The 11,404-nt window shown below is 50.3% G+C and overlaps 4 protein-coding genes across 4 annotated transcripts; 2 read left to right on the forward strand and 2 right to left on the reverse strand.

Annotated features, from left to right (window-relative positions):
• Positions 1–746: 746 nt before the first annotated feature.
• Positions 747–2,088, forward strand: SODALDRAFT_363763 (hypothetical protein; the record flags this gene model as incomplete). Its single annotated transcript, XM_028614593.1, has 8 exons — positions 747–851; positions 946–1,032; positions 1,094–1,326; positions 1,400–1,470; positions 1,552–1,626; positions 1,767–1,845; positions 1,975–2,011; positions 2,041–2,088. The coding sequence occupies 8 exons, from the start codon at positions 747–749 to the stop codon at positions 2,086–2,088; spliced, it is 735 nt and encodes a 244-aa protein (XP_028462878.1).
• SODALDRAFT_394989 (RNA-binding post-transcriptional regulator cip2) lies at positions 1,997–4,374 on the reverse strand (the record flags this gene model as incomplete). The annotated part of the gene is made up of 3 exons (XM_028615282.1): positions 1,997–3,274; positions 3,380–3,899; positions 4,015–4,374. 3 exons carry the CDS (start codon positions 4,372–4,374, stop codon positions 2,355–2,357), a joined length of 1,800 nt encoding a protein of 599 aa, XP_028462879.1. The 3' UTR covers positions 1,997–2,354.
• Positions 4,375–9,094: 4,720 nt separating this feature from the next.
• Positions 9,095–10,455, forward strand: SODALDRAFT_363766 (hypothetical protein; the record flags this gene model as incomplete). Its single annotated transcript, XM_028614594.1, has 7 exons — positions 9,095–9,099; positions 9,295–9,450; positions 9,538–9,671; positions 9,737–9,876; positions 10,026–10,043; positions 10,124–10,350; positions 10,422–10,455. The coding sequence occupies 7 exons, from the start codon at positions 9,095–9,097 to the stop codon at positions 10,453–10,455; spliced, it is 714 nt and encodes a 237-aa protein (XP_028462880.1).
• A 368-nt stretch (positions 10,456–10,823) lies between these two features.
• Positions 10,824–11,330, reverse strand: SODALDRAFT_329263 (hypothetical protein). The gene has a single exon (XM_028610887.1). The coding sequence runs from the start codon at positions 11,282–11,284 to the stop codon at positions 10,934–10,936; it is 351 nt and encodes a 116-aa protein (XP_028462881.1). The 5' UTR covers positions 11,285–11,330; the 3' UTR covers positions 10,824–10,933.
• Positions 11,331–11,404: the final 74 nt, after the last annotated feature.

Consider the following 11,404-nt stretch of genomic DNA (forward strand, 5'->3'; position numbering starts at 1 on the left):
TCTTCAAACGCCTTTGAAGGTGTCTCCCTTTGACTGCACGTCAAAGCAAAAAAAAAAAAAAAAAAAGCTAGAAGACCTCTAACATCGAGAAAGGCCACCGACGGCTTGATCCCTCACGGTCTTACTCCGGAAACCATCGGAGGACAAAGAGAGGTAAGGAAGTCTGGTGCCTCTCGTTTCGTCAGTCTTATTCTTATTCTTTTCTTCTTGATTTCATTGGCAGGCCTGCTCCACTCCTCACTTGTTAAAGCAGGGCGACAATTTGACTGAGAGGACAGAGGACATGATGAGGTGAGACAGAAGGAGGCGAGACATGAAGTGTCCAGACCACACAACACGACCCCACGGTACAAGGCGAGGAATATATCTCCAAGGGAAAGGAAATGTGGAGATACCTTCCCTTCCGTCTGTTCTTTGTCTACTCGTCCCTTCGCTCGGTGTGCAGCGCCCACTCCGTGCGTACCTTTTTAGTACCTTTCACCGAGGCACCCCCTCTTTGGCTCTCCACATAAAAAGCTATTCATAGAAACAAAGAATGAACAAAGGCGATCGATCTTAAGACGAACCACGTGGAATCCCGAAATAAACGGGGCAAAATACAGGCTGAACTGACTTGACCTTTTCTTGAATATGGATAATGCGAAAGGTGTATTTTCTAGAGTAGCAAGAGTCCCGATGTTCCCATCAAAGGGAAAAAAAAAAACACCTTGCTTTGTTTGCTACCATCTGATGATCTGCCATGGACAATGCCGCATATTCCATTCCCATTTCCATCCCATCAAGACACCCATCAGAGTCTTTTCATCTTTCATGACATTGACCCTCCGCCCTCCACCTTGTTCCAATTCAGCGTACATGTTGTTTTTGCAAAGAAGAAAGCAACGAAACGAAAACGACAAAATTCCAAACTCGGCCCTAAACGCCCACCTGAACCTCACCGCCCAGCACCCGGACAGACTCCAACAAGCCATCTCCTCAAAAAAGCCTAGGGTCAGGCCTACATGGAAGAGACGGGGGAGGGGCGAGGAACAGGTGTGCAGCGGGAAAGACATCCGGGCAGCATGGGCGTATGGCCAGGCTTCGACAAATACAGGAGGAACACGGGGAAACCCAAACATCAGCGAAAAATCAGGCGGAAAAAGAACAACAAACAACTTTCATATTCATCAGGGCCACCACCTGTGTCACCGCTCTGCTCTGTCTGCACTGCACTGTCCTGCTCTCTCCCCAACCAGGGCCCCACCACATCGCCAACCCGCAGCCCGACCGACCTTGGGGGGGAAAAAAGAGACAAAAAAAGAAAACAAAAAATAAACAGAACCCATTGTTCGTATGACCGAGGTAACCCGATACTTGATTAAGAGAGTATATGATCGTCGCCGCATCGCTGTCGCGTCAGCCGCCGATCTCGCCCCCCCGAGCCCATTATCCATGCTGTGGAGCGGGCATCGTCGAGCGGGCCGGCGCGCCGTCTAGACGTCAAGTCGTAACAACATTAATTCATGGTCGAAACATTTTTTTTCGTGTCTCCGCTAACCGTCCTTGGTGCAGAAGAACAGAGGGGAGAGTTGTGTGTTTTCGTTGGCGCCGGCAACCTAGGGGCGGGAGAGCCGATAGCCGTGAGCCGTGAGCCGTGAGCCATTGAGCCGCGTCGTAAAAAACATGGTTGCCCATATGCATGGTCATCTTGTGTGTCCTGGATCTCTTTCTTTTTTTCCCGTTGACCCGTTCATCTGGTCGTTAAAAAGAGTAAAATTAAAACACAGTGCTGGGGAAAATCTCCGGTACCGACGGTTACCCAACTGAAAAGACGACTGACTTTGTTTCCGTTCCGTCCAATTGTTCGTGCACGTCCGGACACAACGTCGACTTTCCTTCTATCCATCCGTATATCGAATAATCGAGGCGCAAAAGATGATGATTAAAGCAATACCCGCGGGGTTAAACAAGAAAGTTCGCGTGGACCTGCGCAAGACAACAACGCCTCAAGCAATGCGACGCGGCCGCCATGGTACGTATCCCGTGCAGTCATGAGTGAAGATCGTCGCCGCTTCGGCTTGGTACGCACGCCGAAGCTCGTCAATGTAGGGGGGTCAATAAAACATGGTTTTGATGTGCTGGTGGTCTCTATATCGAGTCTCGTGAATCGTCTCCTCGTATGGTCGTGTTTCGTAAGCGAGCGGCAATGTATAAACATGTACCGTCGCCCGTTTAGTGGTATCGAGAGGGGTTCGAGTTGGTTCCGACCCGGGTACCGTTCTCGGAGGAATCCTCTGTAAAAAGTGGCAAGGCGCTTACTGTCAGACATGTCTGGCGTATACAAAAGTCGCAACCACTTGTCAAAAAACAAAAAGTCAAAAAACAAAAGCCCACTCACCGCTTCCCCGTTGCATGTGTCCATTGGATCGGCCTCGACCGCCGAATCCGGCTGCAGCCTCCCACTCGGGGCCCCTAGGCTGGCGCTCGGGTGCGTTCGAACCGCGGTTACTTCCACTGCTGGCCCCAGGACGCTGGCTGCCGATGGCGCCCGGAGTGTTCCGTGGCTGCTGCTGGTGCGACGAGCCCGGGTTCGGGTCAAAGGAGCCGAGGTTCAGGCCGCCCAGGGCGCTCAAGAGGCTGTTGTCATTTCCGGTGCTCGGGGTCCCAGACGTTCCCGGCGTCGTGGGTGTCAGGTTAGGCGTGGCCAAGCTGCTACCCTGGTTCAAGCCGCTGCTGTACTCGCCGAAGCGAGCTGCCGCGCTACCTGCGCCGGGCATGTTTCCAAGCCCATTGTTGACGGCGGTAAGGTAACTGGAAGACGAGGCCGAAGGGCTCGGGCTGAAAGATCTCAGATCCGCGAAGCTCTTCGCAGCACGCAGGTTGGCCAAGCCGCTTCCATCAGGGCTTCCCGGAAGCTCTAGCGTCGGGCCCTGTCTACCCAGCATATGGGAATAGTTGCCCGCGGCGAGACGGGACTCCCTATCGGCGGCAAAATCAAATGTGGCCGCCCTACTCAATCCCTTCTTGTGATAATCCAGGCCGACCGACGGCACGGTCTGCAGCTGAGAAGTCGGCGAAGGGAGATGTCGCTTGACCACGTGAATTTGCCGGGAATCCGCCTCGCCGACGGATTGATGCTCCAGGCCCATGTGGTGGGCCATGATGTGAACCTGGCGACGCTGCTCGGGAGTCACGGTGGGAGGGAAGATGAAAATCTCCCTGGAGTTATCCTGCTTGAACAGCATAAGCTCGGTGTAGAATCGAAGCGTCTCGGGGTCGTTCAGATTTACGTCGCCTGTTGGAGACGGGGGAAGCCCATGTCAACTTTTGTTACGCTCATTGATACGAGAGTAAGATGAGATAGGGAAAGGATGAGGGACGTAGGGAGAAAGGGACTCACCAAGGGGTGAGCGTGTCTGATTGGTGCTGATACTGTTCAGCGACGCAATGGAAGGCTGCTGGTGAAGCATGGGGGCGCGGTGTTGTTCCTCGAGCTGACCACGACGCTCTCGCTTCTCCCTCTCAATACGCTCGCGCTCAGCCTCCGGGAGCATTTTCTTGTACTCCACGCGAAGCTTCCGACCGTGCACATCGAGTCCGTTCATAGCCTCGATGACGATTTTGGTATCTTCGGGGGAGGAGAAGTTGGCAAAGGCAAGCCCGCGGAAGACGCCGTTGTCAAAGTGGTAGTTGAAGGCGTAGGGCTGCGGGAGGTGCATGTCGACCATGAGGGCGGCGAGGGACTCTCGCCGCACGGCGAATGGGATGTTCTTGATGACGATGGCGGTTGGTATCAGCTGATCGTCACCATGACCGCTTCGCATATCGTGCTGACCCTGGTCGTAGCGGAGCCCTCCGCCAGACATGGGATTTCCGTTCATGCCATAGGGCATACCCATGGCACCTTGATCTGTCCAATTCTGTATGTCATCGAGGCGTCAGTACGGTTGGATCAGGGACGGGAAGAAAAGAAAAGAAGAAAAAAATTGACATGTAGTAGCAATGAGACAAGGGATGTAAAGTGTGGTGACGTACAGCTGGGAGAGGGACACGTCGATTGACGCTCCTTTGCCTGCTGGTGCCATTCATAGCGCCGTTGACGGTGGCTACGCCGCCAGGGTTGTAGGACCAAGGCTGATTGGCATCGGCCAAGTAGGCTCCAGACAATGCACTCTGTGGGATCTGGTCCATTGGCCTCTGGTTGTAATTGCCGGTGAGACGGTCGGTCGAATAGAGGGCAGAAGACCCCAGAGGAGGGTCGAAAGGGCGCTGTGTCTGTCGGGGCAGAGATAGACCGGACTGAAAAGCCGAAGCGGCGGGGTAGGGTCGCGACGCATTGGGAGATCGGTTGGGAGGGATACCGTAGTCGAGGTACATATCATGCTGTTGCGCCATGGTGGGCAAATGTGAGCTGGCGGTTCCGCCGATGCACTTGGGATAGTGATCCAGATGCAGAAGAATGGACCGACGAATCCAACGTGGCTAAAAGCAGGCACCAGAGAGGAACCGGGTGTGTGCGGGGGTTGGACACGGCGTCAAAGTATGCAGTGCAGAATGCAGGCGAGTCAAAACGCCAGCATAAAGAGCTAGACGAGAGCGTTGCTTGTGTGTGTACGGACAGACAACGGACAGCCGACGGTACGTCCCCCGTTTCGTTCCCTTCTCGTTCGCTCGTTGGTCGGCGTGTCGTACAAGGCCCCTTGGCACGGGTTGGGACGAAAAGCTGAGGGGGGATTATTGATATGGCTAGGGGGATGGATGCAGGTAGCCGAGACAGCACGATGCGACGGGTGTCTGTGCCGATTTGGAGAGGTCGTCGGTATATCGAGGCAAGAGGTGCACGAACTGACTGGTTGGCTTGGGATCTCGGTAGAAACCAAGGAGGTGGACAGGCAGGCGGTATTGGTAAGTCGGTGAGGGACAGCTTTCCCCTCGTGGACGGATGCGGATGAAGGAGTCTGGTCGGCGTGTCTGTGTATTGTCCGAGGCCGGAGAATTTGTCTCCTGTCTAAGGTAGACAATGATCTGAATTAGCAAGATTCGACCTATAACGTCACGATAAATACATCCGCGGGTTTTGAAGCGAATGGGGTGTGGGAAAATCTAGAGCACAGCGGGAGCAGGGGTGTGCTGCCGGCAATGCAGTGCCAGATAGCGACACTGAAGACTACCCAGCAAACTGGGGCAGGGTATGCAAAGCGCAGAGAGAAGAAAAAGCAAATAAAGGGGAAGAATAAGGCGACGACCGACAAGGGAATATAGACGGAGAAAAAGACGGAGAAAAAGACGGAGAAAAAGACGGAGAAAAAGTACGTCAAAAATTGTCGCGTACCTCTGGAGTTCGATAACCTGGCAGTCGGGAATACCCAGGCACCAAGGTATAAAAAAATTGGAAAAAAAATGGAAAAAAAAAAGACGATTGAATCGAAACCCTTCCGAGGTCTGTGGCGGAAGGATACAAGAGGCTGATGACGGTCGAGGAGCGGTACTCGCAGGAGGCCAGCGGTCGGGTAGGTACCTTAAGAGATCGAGGCCGCAAAGGGATGAGCGGTGGCCATAGGCACTGGAGGAGGGGAGGAAAGGGAGGAAAAATAGAGTAAAAGGGGGGGGGGGGGGGGGGGGGGGGGGGAGGAGGAGATGCTTCTTGGAGACGGCAAGGAGACAGCGTCTTCTTCTACGCCCGTCTTGGTCTTTGAAAAAGACAGAAACGCAACGTGTCTGGTAAGGGTAGGATGGGGAGGTCGCAGGATGGGTAGGTTGAAGGAAGGGTCTGAGGTTAGAGAGGTGGGAGGTAAGGAGGTGAGGATCCAAAAGTCAGGGTGAATGAAGCAGGAGAAATGAGTGGATATTGAAAAAGGTCGGTCGGGTCTCTCTTTACTCCGTACCATTTTCTTTCTTTTTTGGCTTTATTTTATTTTTTTCCTATGGGTCATGCCATTCGTCAAGAGAAGTGTCGGCAGCTGGAAGGAACTGTCAGGTGGGTCACTTGCTGCTCCCCGGTCTCCAGGTCATTCCAAGAAAGCCACAATTTGCGTTGCCCTTGCCCCTCTCCCCTTGGACATTCCCTTGGTATATTATGGGCCCTACTAGGGCGCCCGTACAGATGAGTATTTTGCCCGTAATATGGTGGGGCCCGCTAAGTATGATTAGTGACCTAAGTACTAACCCATTTTGTATGTACACTTTAGGTACCTAAACATATAGATATAGCAGTAGAGAGTTAATTAAAGGGTAAACATAAACTAAAGCACTAAACCACTATAATAACTATCGCGAACTATCACGATAACCCTAGGATTTAAGAATAGCTATCACGGCCTTAATTTCCTCTATCTCCTTCTCTTCTTCCTGCCGACTAAGCGTCTCTTCCTTAGCGTGCCTCACTAACATATCTAATTTACCCTTAAACTCAGCAGAAATAAGCTCTAAATTATATTTCTTAGAGTTAGGCTTAGGCTTCTCGTTAACCTCCGTTAGGGCCTCGAAAACCCGGGTAAATTACCGAGGTGCCTATATACCAGGCTCGTATAGGGTTAGGGTAAGGGGGGCTATTACGAGTAGGAGGGTATCGCGTCGCTCCTCTATAGCCGCGATTTTAAAGCTTAAGGGAAGCCGTTTAGTACTATTCTTCCTTTCGCCCTTCTTCTTTCCCGTACTGGATATCGTAATAGCACCTTTTAGGCGGCCTTTTCTCCGTACTACTATAGGTTTAAGGGGATTAAGGGCAGGAGGCGGAAGCGTAGTACTAGTAGTTATATTATAACGATTCTATCGCTAATACCGATTAATTAACGCGAGACTAAGCGGTTCGGAGTCGCGGTAATAGTTAAATAGTATATATTAGTAAGGTAGGCTAAGGGAGGTTATTATAGCGTAAGGCCTATAAGGCCCCGGCAGCTATAATCGCGATAGCTCCTTTTAACGTACCTTTTCTAAGGTAATAAGCTTAATCTTAAGCCGTTCGAGTGCCTATAGGATAACCTATTAATTAATAAGGCTAAAGAGAACTCTAGCTATAGGAAAGTCTACTCTATTAATTCGGCGTTACCTCTCCAGAACTAGATCCGCCCGCTGATTACTCTAGTATAATGTTAAGCTACGGAAAACAGTTACTAAGTCACTTATAGAGGAGTGGAGATACCGTTTAAGGCTAGCGTGGGAAGACTCTACGATAGAGGTGGTTTTATTACTAAAATAGGGCACCTTAGTCACGAAGCAATCTACGATCTTTTCCTTAAAAGGATTAATCCAAGTTCCTACGCAGTAATTAACTGCGTTTTCTGGGTGCTATCCTTACTGCTTAAAACCTCCGAGTCGCTCTACGAATACCTCGACTATTAGGCTTAAAATTAACGAATTCTAGTCCTTTAAAAAGGCTTGAAAGCTTAGGTGGTGTTTAACCCTGCTACTAGCTAGCCTTATAGGCTTCGGGAAAAAGGCCTTAGTCCTTACCAGCACGTTTATATTAATATACTAACGGTATAGAATATTAGTACCCGATCTTAAGCTTATATATAATTTTAGGGCGTTTATTAAGGCGAGCTCCCGATCCGTAATAATATACCGCGGTAACTATAAACCCTCGGCTAAGATATAATCGGCTAAAGCCTTAAGCGCTTAGGCATACTAGGGCTTTTTTTCCCTATCTAGGAAAGTAATCGTAATTAAAAAGGACCTACGTAGCGGCGATATCCCGTAGAAATTAACTAACGGTATCTTAAACTTATTAGTTTTATAGGTTACGTCGATAACTAGGATATTAGGAGCTTATTATATAAGAGGAATTACTGACCTGGGCGCGATAAAGAGGTATTATATCCGGCTAAGTTAATCACGGCGATCGCGGTAGTAGAAGCTATCTTATACAGAGATTTACTAATAAATTAGTATAGATTTAAGTGTTTTATAGGGTAATAAGGACTTACCTCGTAGAGCTACTGGATTAGAGTCCTTCTAGTAAGCTCTTCGCGGCGGTAACGAGTAAGAAGGTTTATAAGATCTAACCTCGTAACCTGGAGAACTTAGCCGCCTTTAGAAGATTCCGAGATACGGAGCTTCGTTATAATCTCGCGGGGCCGAACACCACTATTCTATATACTAATAATCTTATCCTTATATATCGCGAGACTATAGGCGCGAAATCGACTAAACGAACTAGCTTTAACCTAGCCGTAGTTATAGTTTAACGGCTCGCCTTCGCCGTGCTTAACTATAGCCTCTATAACCCACCCTTTAAGGGTATCACGATAGCGGAGGTTAACCGTAAAAGGGCAGGCTATTATTTAGGTTATAGTCCTCCAGCGCTTTGATTCGTGGCTTAGGGTCTCTCGAGCTATTAGCGCCCTACCTTTCCTATAGCGGTACGTAATACGTATCGGCTACCCACCACGGGGATACTATTCCTTTATAATAAGACTATAACCGTTCGAGTAGGCGTGGGTAGTAAGGGCTATAAAGCCCTCATCGTGGGAAGTATAAGCCTCGGAAGGTAGGCTAAAGCCGTAGGGTTATTCTTTAGCTATTATAATCTACTATATCGTAGTTTATTTTAGTGCCTTAATTAACGGTGTGCGAAAAAGACGGGTGGGTTAGTTAACTCTCTACTGCTATATCTATATATTTAGGTACCTAAAGTGTATATACAACATAGGTTAGTACTTAGGTCACTAATCATGCTTAGCGGGCCCCACTATATTACGGGCAAAATACTTATCTGTACGGGCGCCCTAGTAGGGCCCTATATTATCTGAGCATCAGTTTGATGTAAGGACTTCGTGTGTACCCTTTTTTTTTTTCCCTTGTTTTCTTCGTAAATCGTTAACCCGCAACAACGTATCTTACTGCTAGTGCTGCTACTCCGTCCTCAATGCTTCGTATATAATAAAAATAATAATAAACATAAACATAAACGAGACCAAGGCCAGGTCCTCTCAACGTGGTGCTTCCTCCGTCTCCCGCTCTCTAACAGAACTCTCTCCCCGCTGCCCCTATTTCACTTATTGTGGCGTCTCTCTGAGTTCTGTGGCTGTTCAGGTGTTAAGGAGTGGGGCACATGTACAGTATGCCGTACTAATCGCTGTTTACGTGTAATGTAGCACAGTATAACACTGTCTTAATGACGTGCACAGTAATCCAGCCCGCGAGTGTCTGGAACTAGTTACTTGTCATAAACTATGGAAAGCTGGGGAATGCACGTATACAGTACAGACGTTATGTTGATGCACCAACGTCTGGTATATTCTTACAGTACGCCATGTCCCGCGTACACTACTGTACTAAACGCAATTAAATTGTATCTGTACTCAACATTGGCAGTTCGTCTCGATCGACCATAAACGTCTCTGGAGAGGGTACCAAGAAACCTCGTATCCGTATATGGACCGCGGCGTTTCGAACCAACAACAAAACTCCATCCCGCCGACAGCAGAATAAACTGCCACGGCAGCCACACGATGATAGTCCAGAACGACGGTTTGACGAACTTGACAATCAAAGTTCCCTAAGCTTACTCCCATGGTTCGTTGTCGCGCATCACCAATCACGACCCGAGGCTTGCAGGTTGCAGTCGTTTCCTCAGCCGGACCAGGGATGCTCAGGGGACATTTGCCACCTTTCCGGGGAATCGGATACCCCTGTCGTTCAGAGCCAGTTCCGCTGCGACCACAATCAAGGCCCATCGTCCTCTGCAGCAAGTGACGAATTTGTTTTTGTTTTTTTTTGTTCTTGTCCTTCTTCTTCTGTTTTTCGCCTTCTGTAGCGAGCAAGTTGCCAAGAATTAGGTCCTGGGACGGACCGTCTGGTCCCGTTCTTGCCGGCTGCCTCAGCAACTGGAAAAACATGCGACAAGATGCGCAAACGAAAAACGACCCAAGCTTGCCCTTTGCTCTTTTTGGGAATGTATCCACGACAGGACTCGGCACGTCCTATCTAGGCCTTCAAGAACCAAGAAAAAAACGAAAAAAAAAACCGTATAAAGTCATTCCTTCGTATGCGTAGTCTCTGCTCTCCCCTTTCGCCTCTGCCTAGCATATCACCACCACTAACAGAGAGACAAACCTGCCACAGTCTGTGGCGTCCCGTCCCCACATCTGTCAATCAAAACAACCCAACTTCGTAGGTAGCGGCCGTTCAAAGAAAACCGCAGTCAATGCCCCTGAATATCGATATCCATAACGGCATGCAAGATGTGGTCATCACCAGCGGCTTGCCACCAACTAATTACGAAGTACAGAGTACGGATGCGCCCCAGATCTCGCAAGAAAGGATTCAACCATCCACGCGGTGTCGGTGTTCTGGTGACCCATACCACTGGATCATCCGAAACGCCACCTGCGAGGCTGCGACCCAACCACTGCCCTGTGCCCTGTGCTCGTAAGAACCTACAGCATGCATTCGTAATTGAGACGCCTTGGTGTCCCTAGTAGGCGACTCCCATGGCGCAGAAAATGGGACATGAATCAGCTTCGCTTGGGCTAAAGTGATTGCGCTAGCCTGTCACCGCAGCGCACCGCATAGGGCAAATGTACAACGTACAGTACAACGTACGTACGGGGTATTATAGTGTAGTGGCACAGCGCAACCGGGCTACGGAGCCGTGGGGTCGGGCCGGGCCTGCAGGAGCACGTGGTCTTATCGACTCGACATACGGAGTACCATTCTTGACAATACGTTCTTTTCCACTCGACAGACCTGACACGAGTTGCCTTTTTAAAGGAGAAATGAGAAATAGAGAATGAAAAAGGATTCTTTCTTCTTCTAATAAGATGGACAACATCATTCGCGCCGTAACCATAAGAAACCCTTCTCTGGTCTGGTTCTGGCATCTCGAACAGAACGCAACCCCCCCCCTACACACTAGTACTCCAAAGCGACCCCATACGCAAGACATGCCCTTTCAAAAATCCCCCGTAAGCCAGCCTCCTTGCGCATATTATACTCCCGCCCGCTCTCCCCCCTAGTGACACACTCCCTCGCCGCCTCCATCTTCGCAGCAACGTACCGTCTCGTCCATGTCGATGATGGGCTTCGCGTGGAGCCCCGGCACCGAGGTCGAGCCGACGTGGTCGAGCGAGTGGATGGCTACCCCCCGCGCTCCTAGGGCGCGCTTGGTGGCCTTTGCGAATTGCGCGTAGTGGATGGGCCAGAGGGGGTTGTACGGCTCGATCCGTGGCGGGTGGGGGGGGAACGGGGAGACGATTTCGATTGTTTCGGTTGTGAAGCCGCGTCTGGCTGGATGTCGCTTGGGTGGGTCGTTGTGGCTGTCGTCCTCTTGCCCTGATGCTTCTCGTCCCAGGCCCAAGGCCATGGTCGTGTTCGCTGTATGCACTGGTACGGTAGCGGCTTATCCGAATGGTCGTGGCTTTGGGGCATGTCTGGTCAAGGAGCGCCATGGGTGTCTTTTCTATTAAGGGATCTTTCCAGCAGT

This window comes from Sodiomyces alkalinus (genome assembly GCF_003711515.1).
Source record: "Sodiomyces alkalinus F11 unplaced genomic scaffold SODALscaffold_12, whole genome shotgun sequence".
In the NCBI taxonomy this organism is placed as follows: Eukaryota; Fungi; Ascomycota; class Sordariomycetes; order Glomerellales; family Plectosphaerellaceae; genus Sodiomyces; species Sodiomyces alkalinus.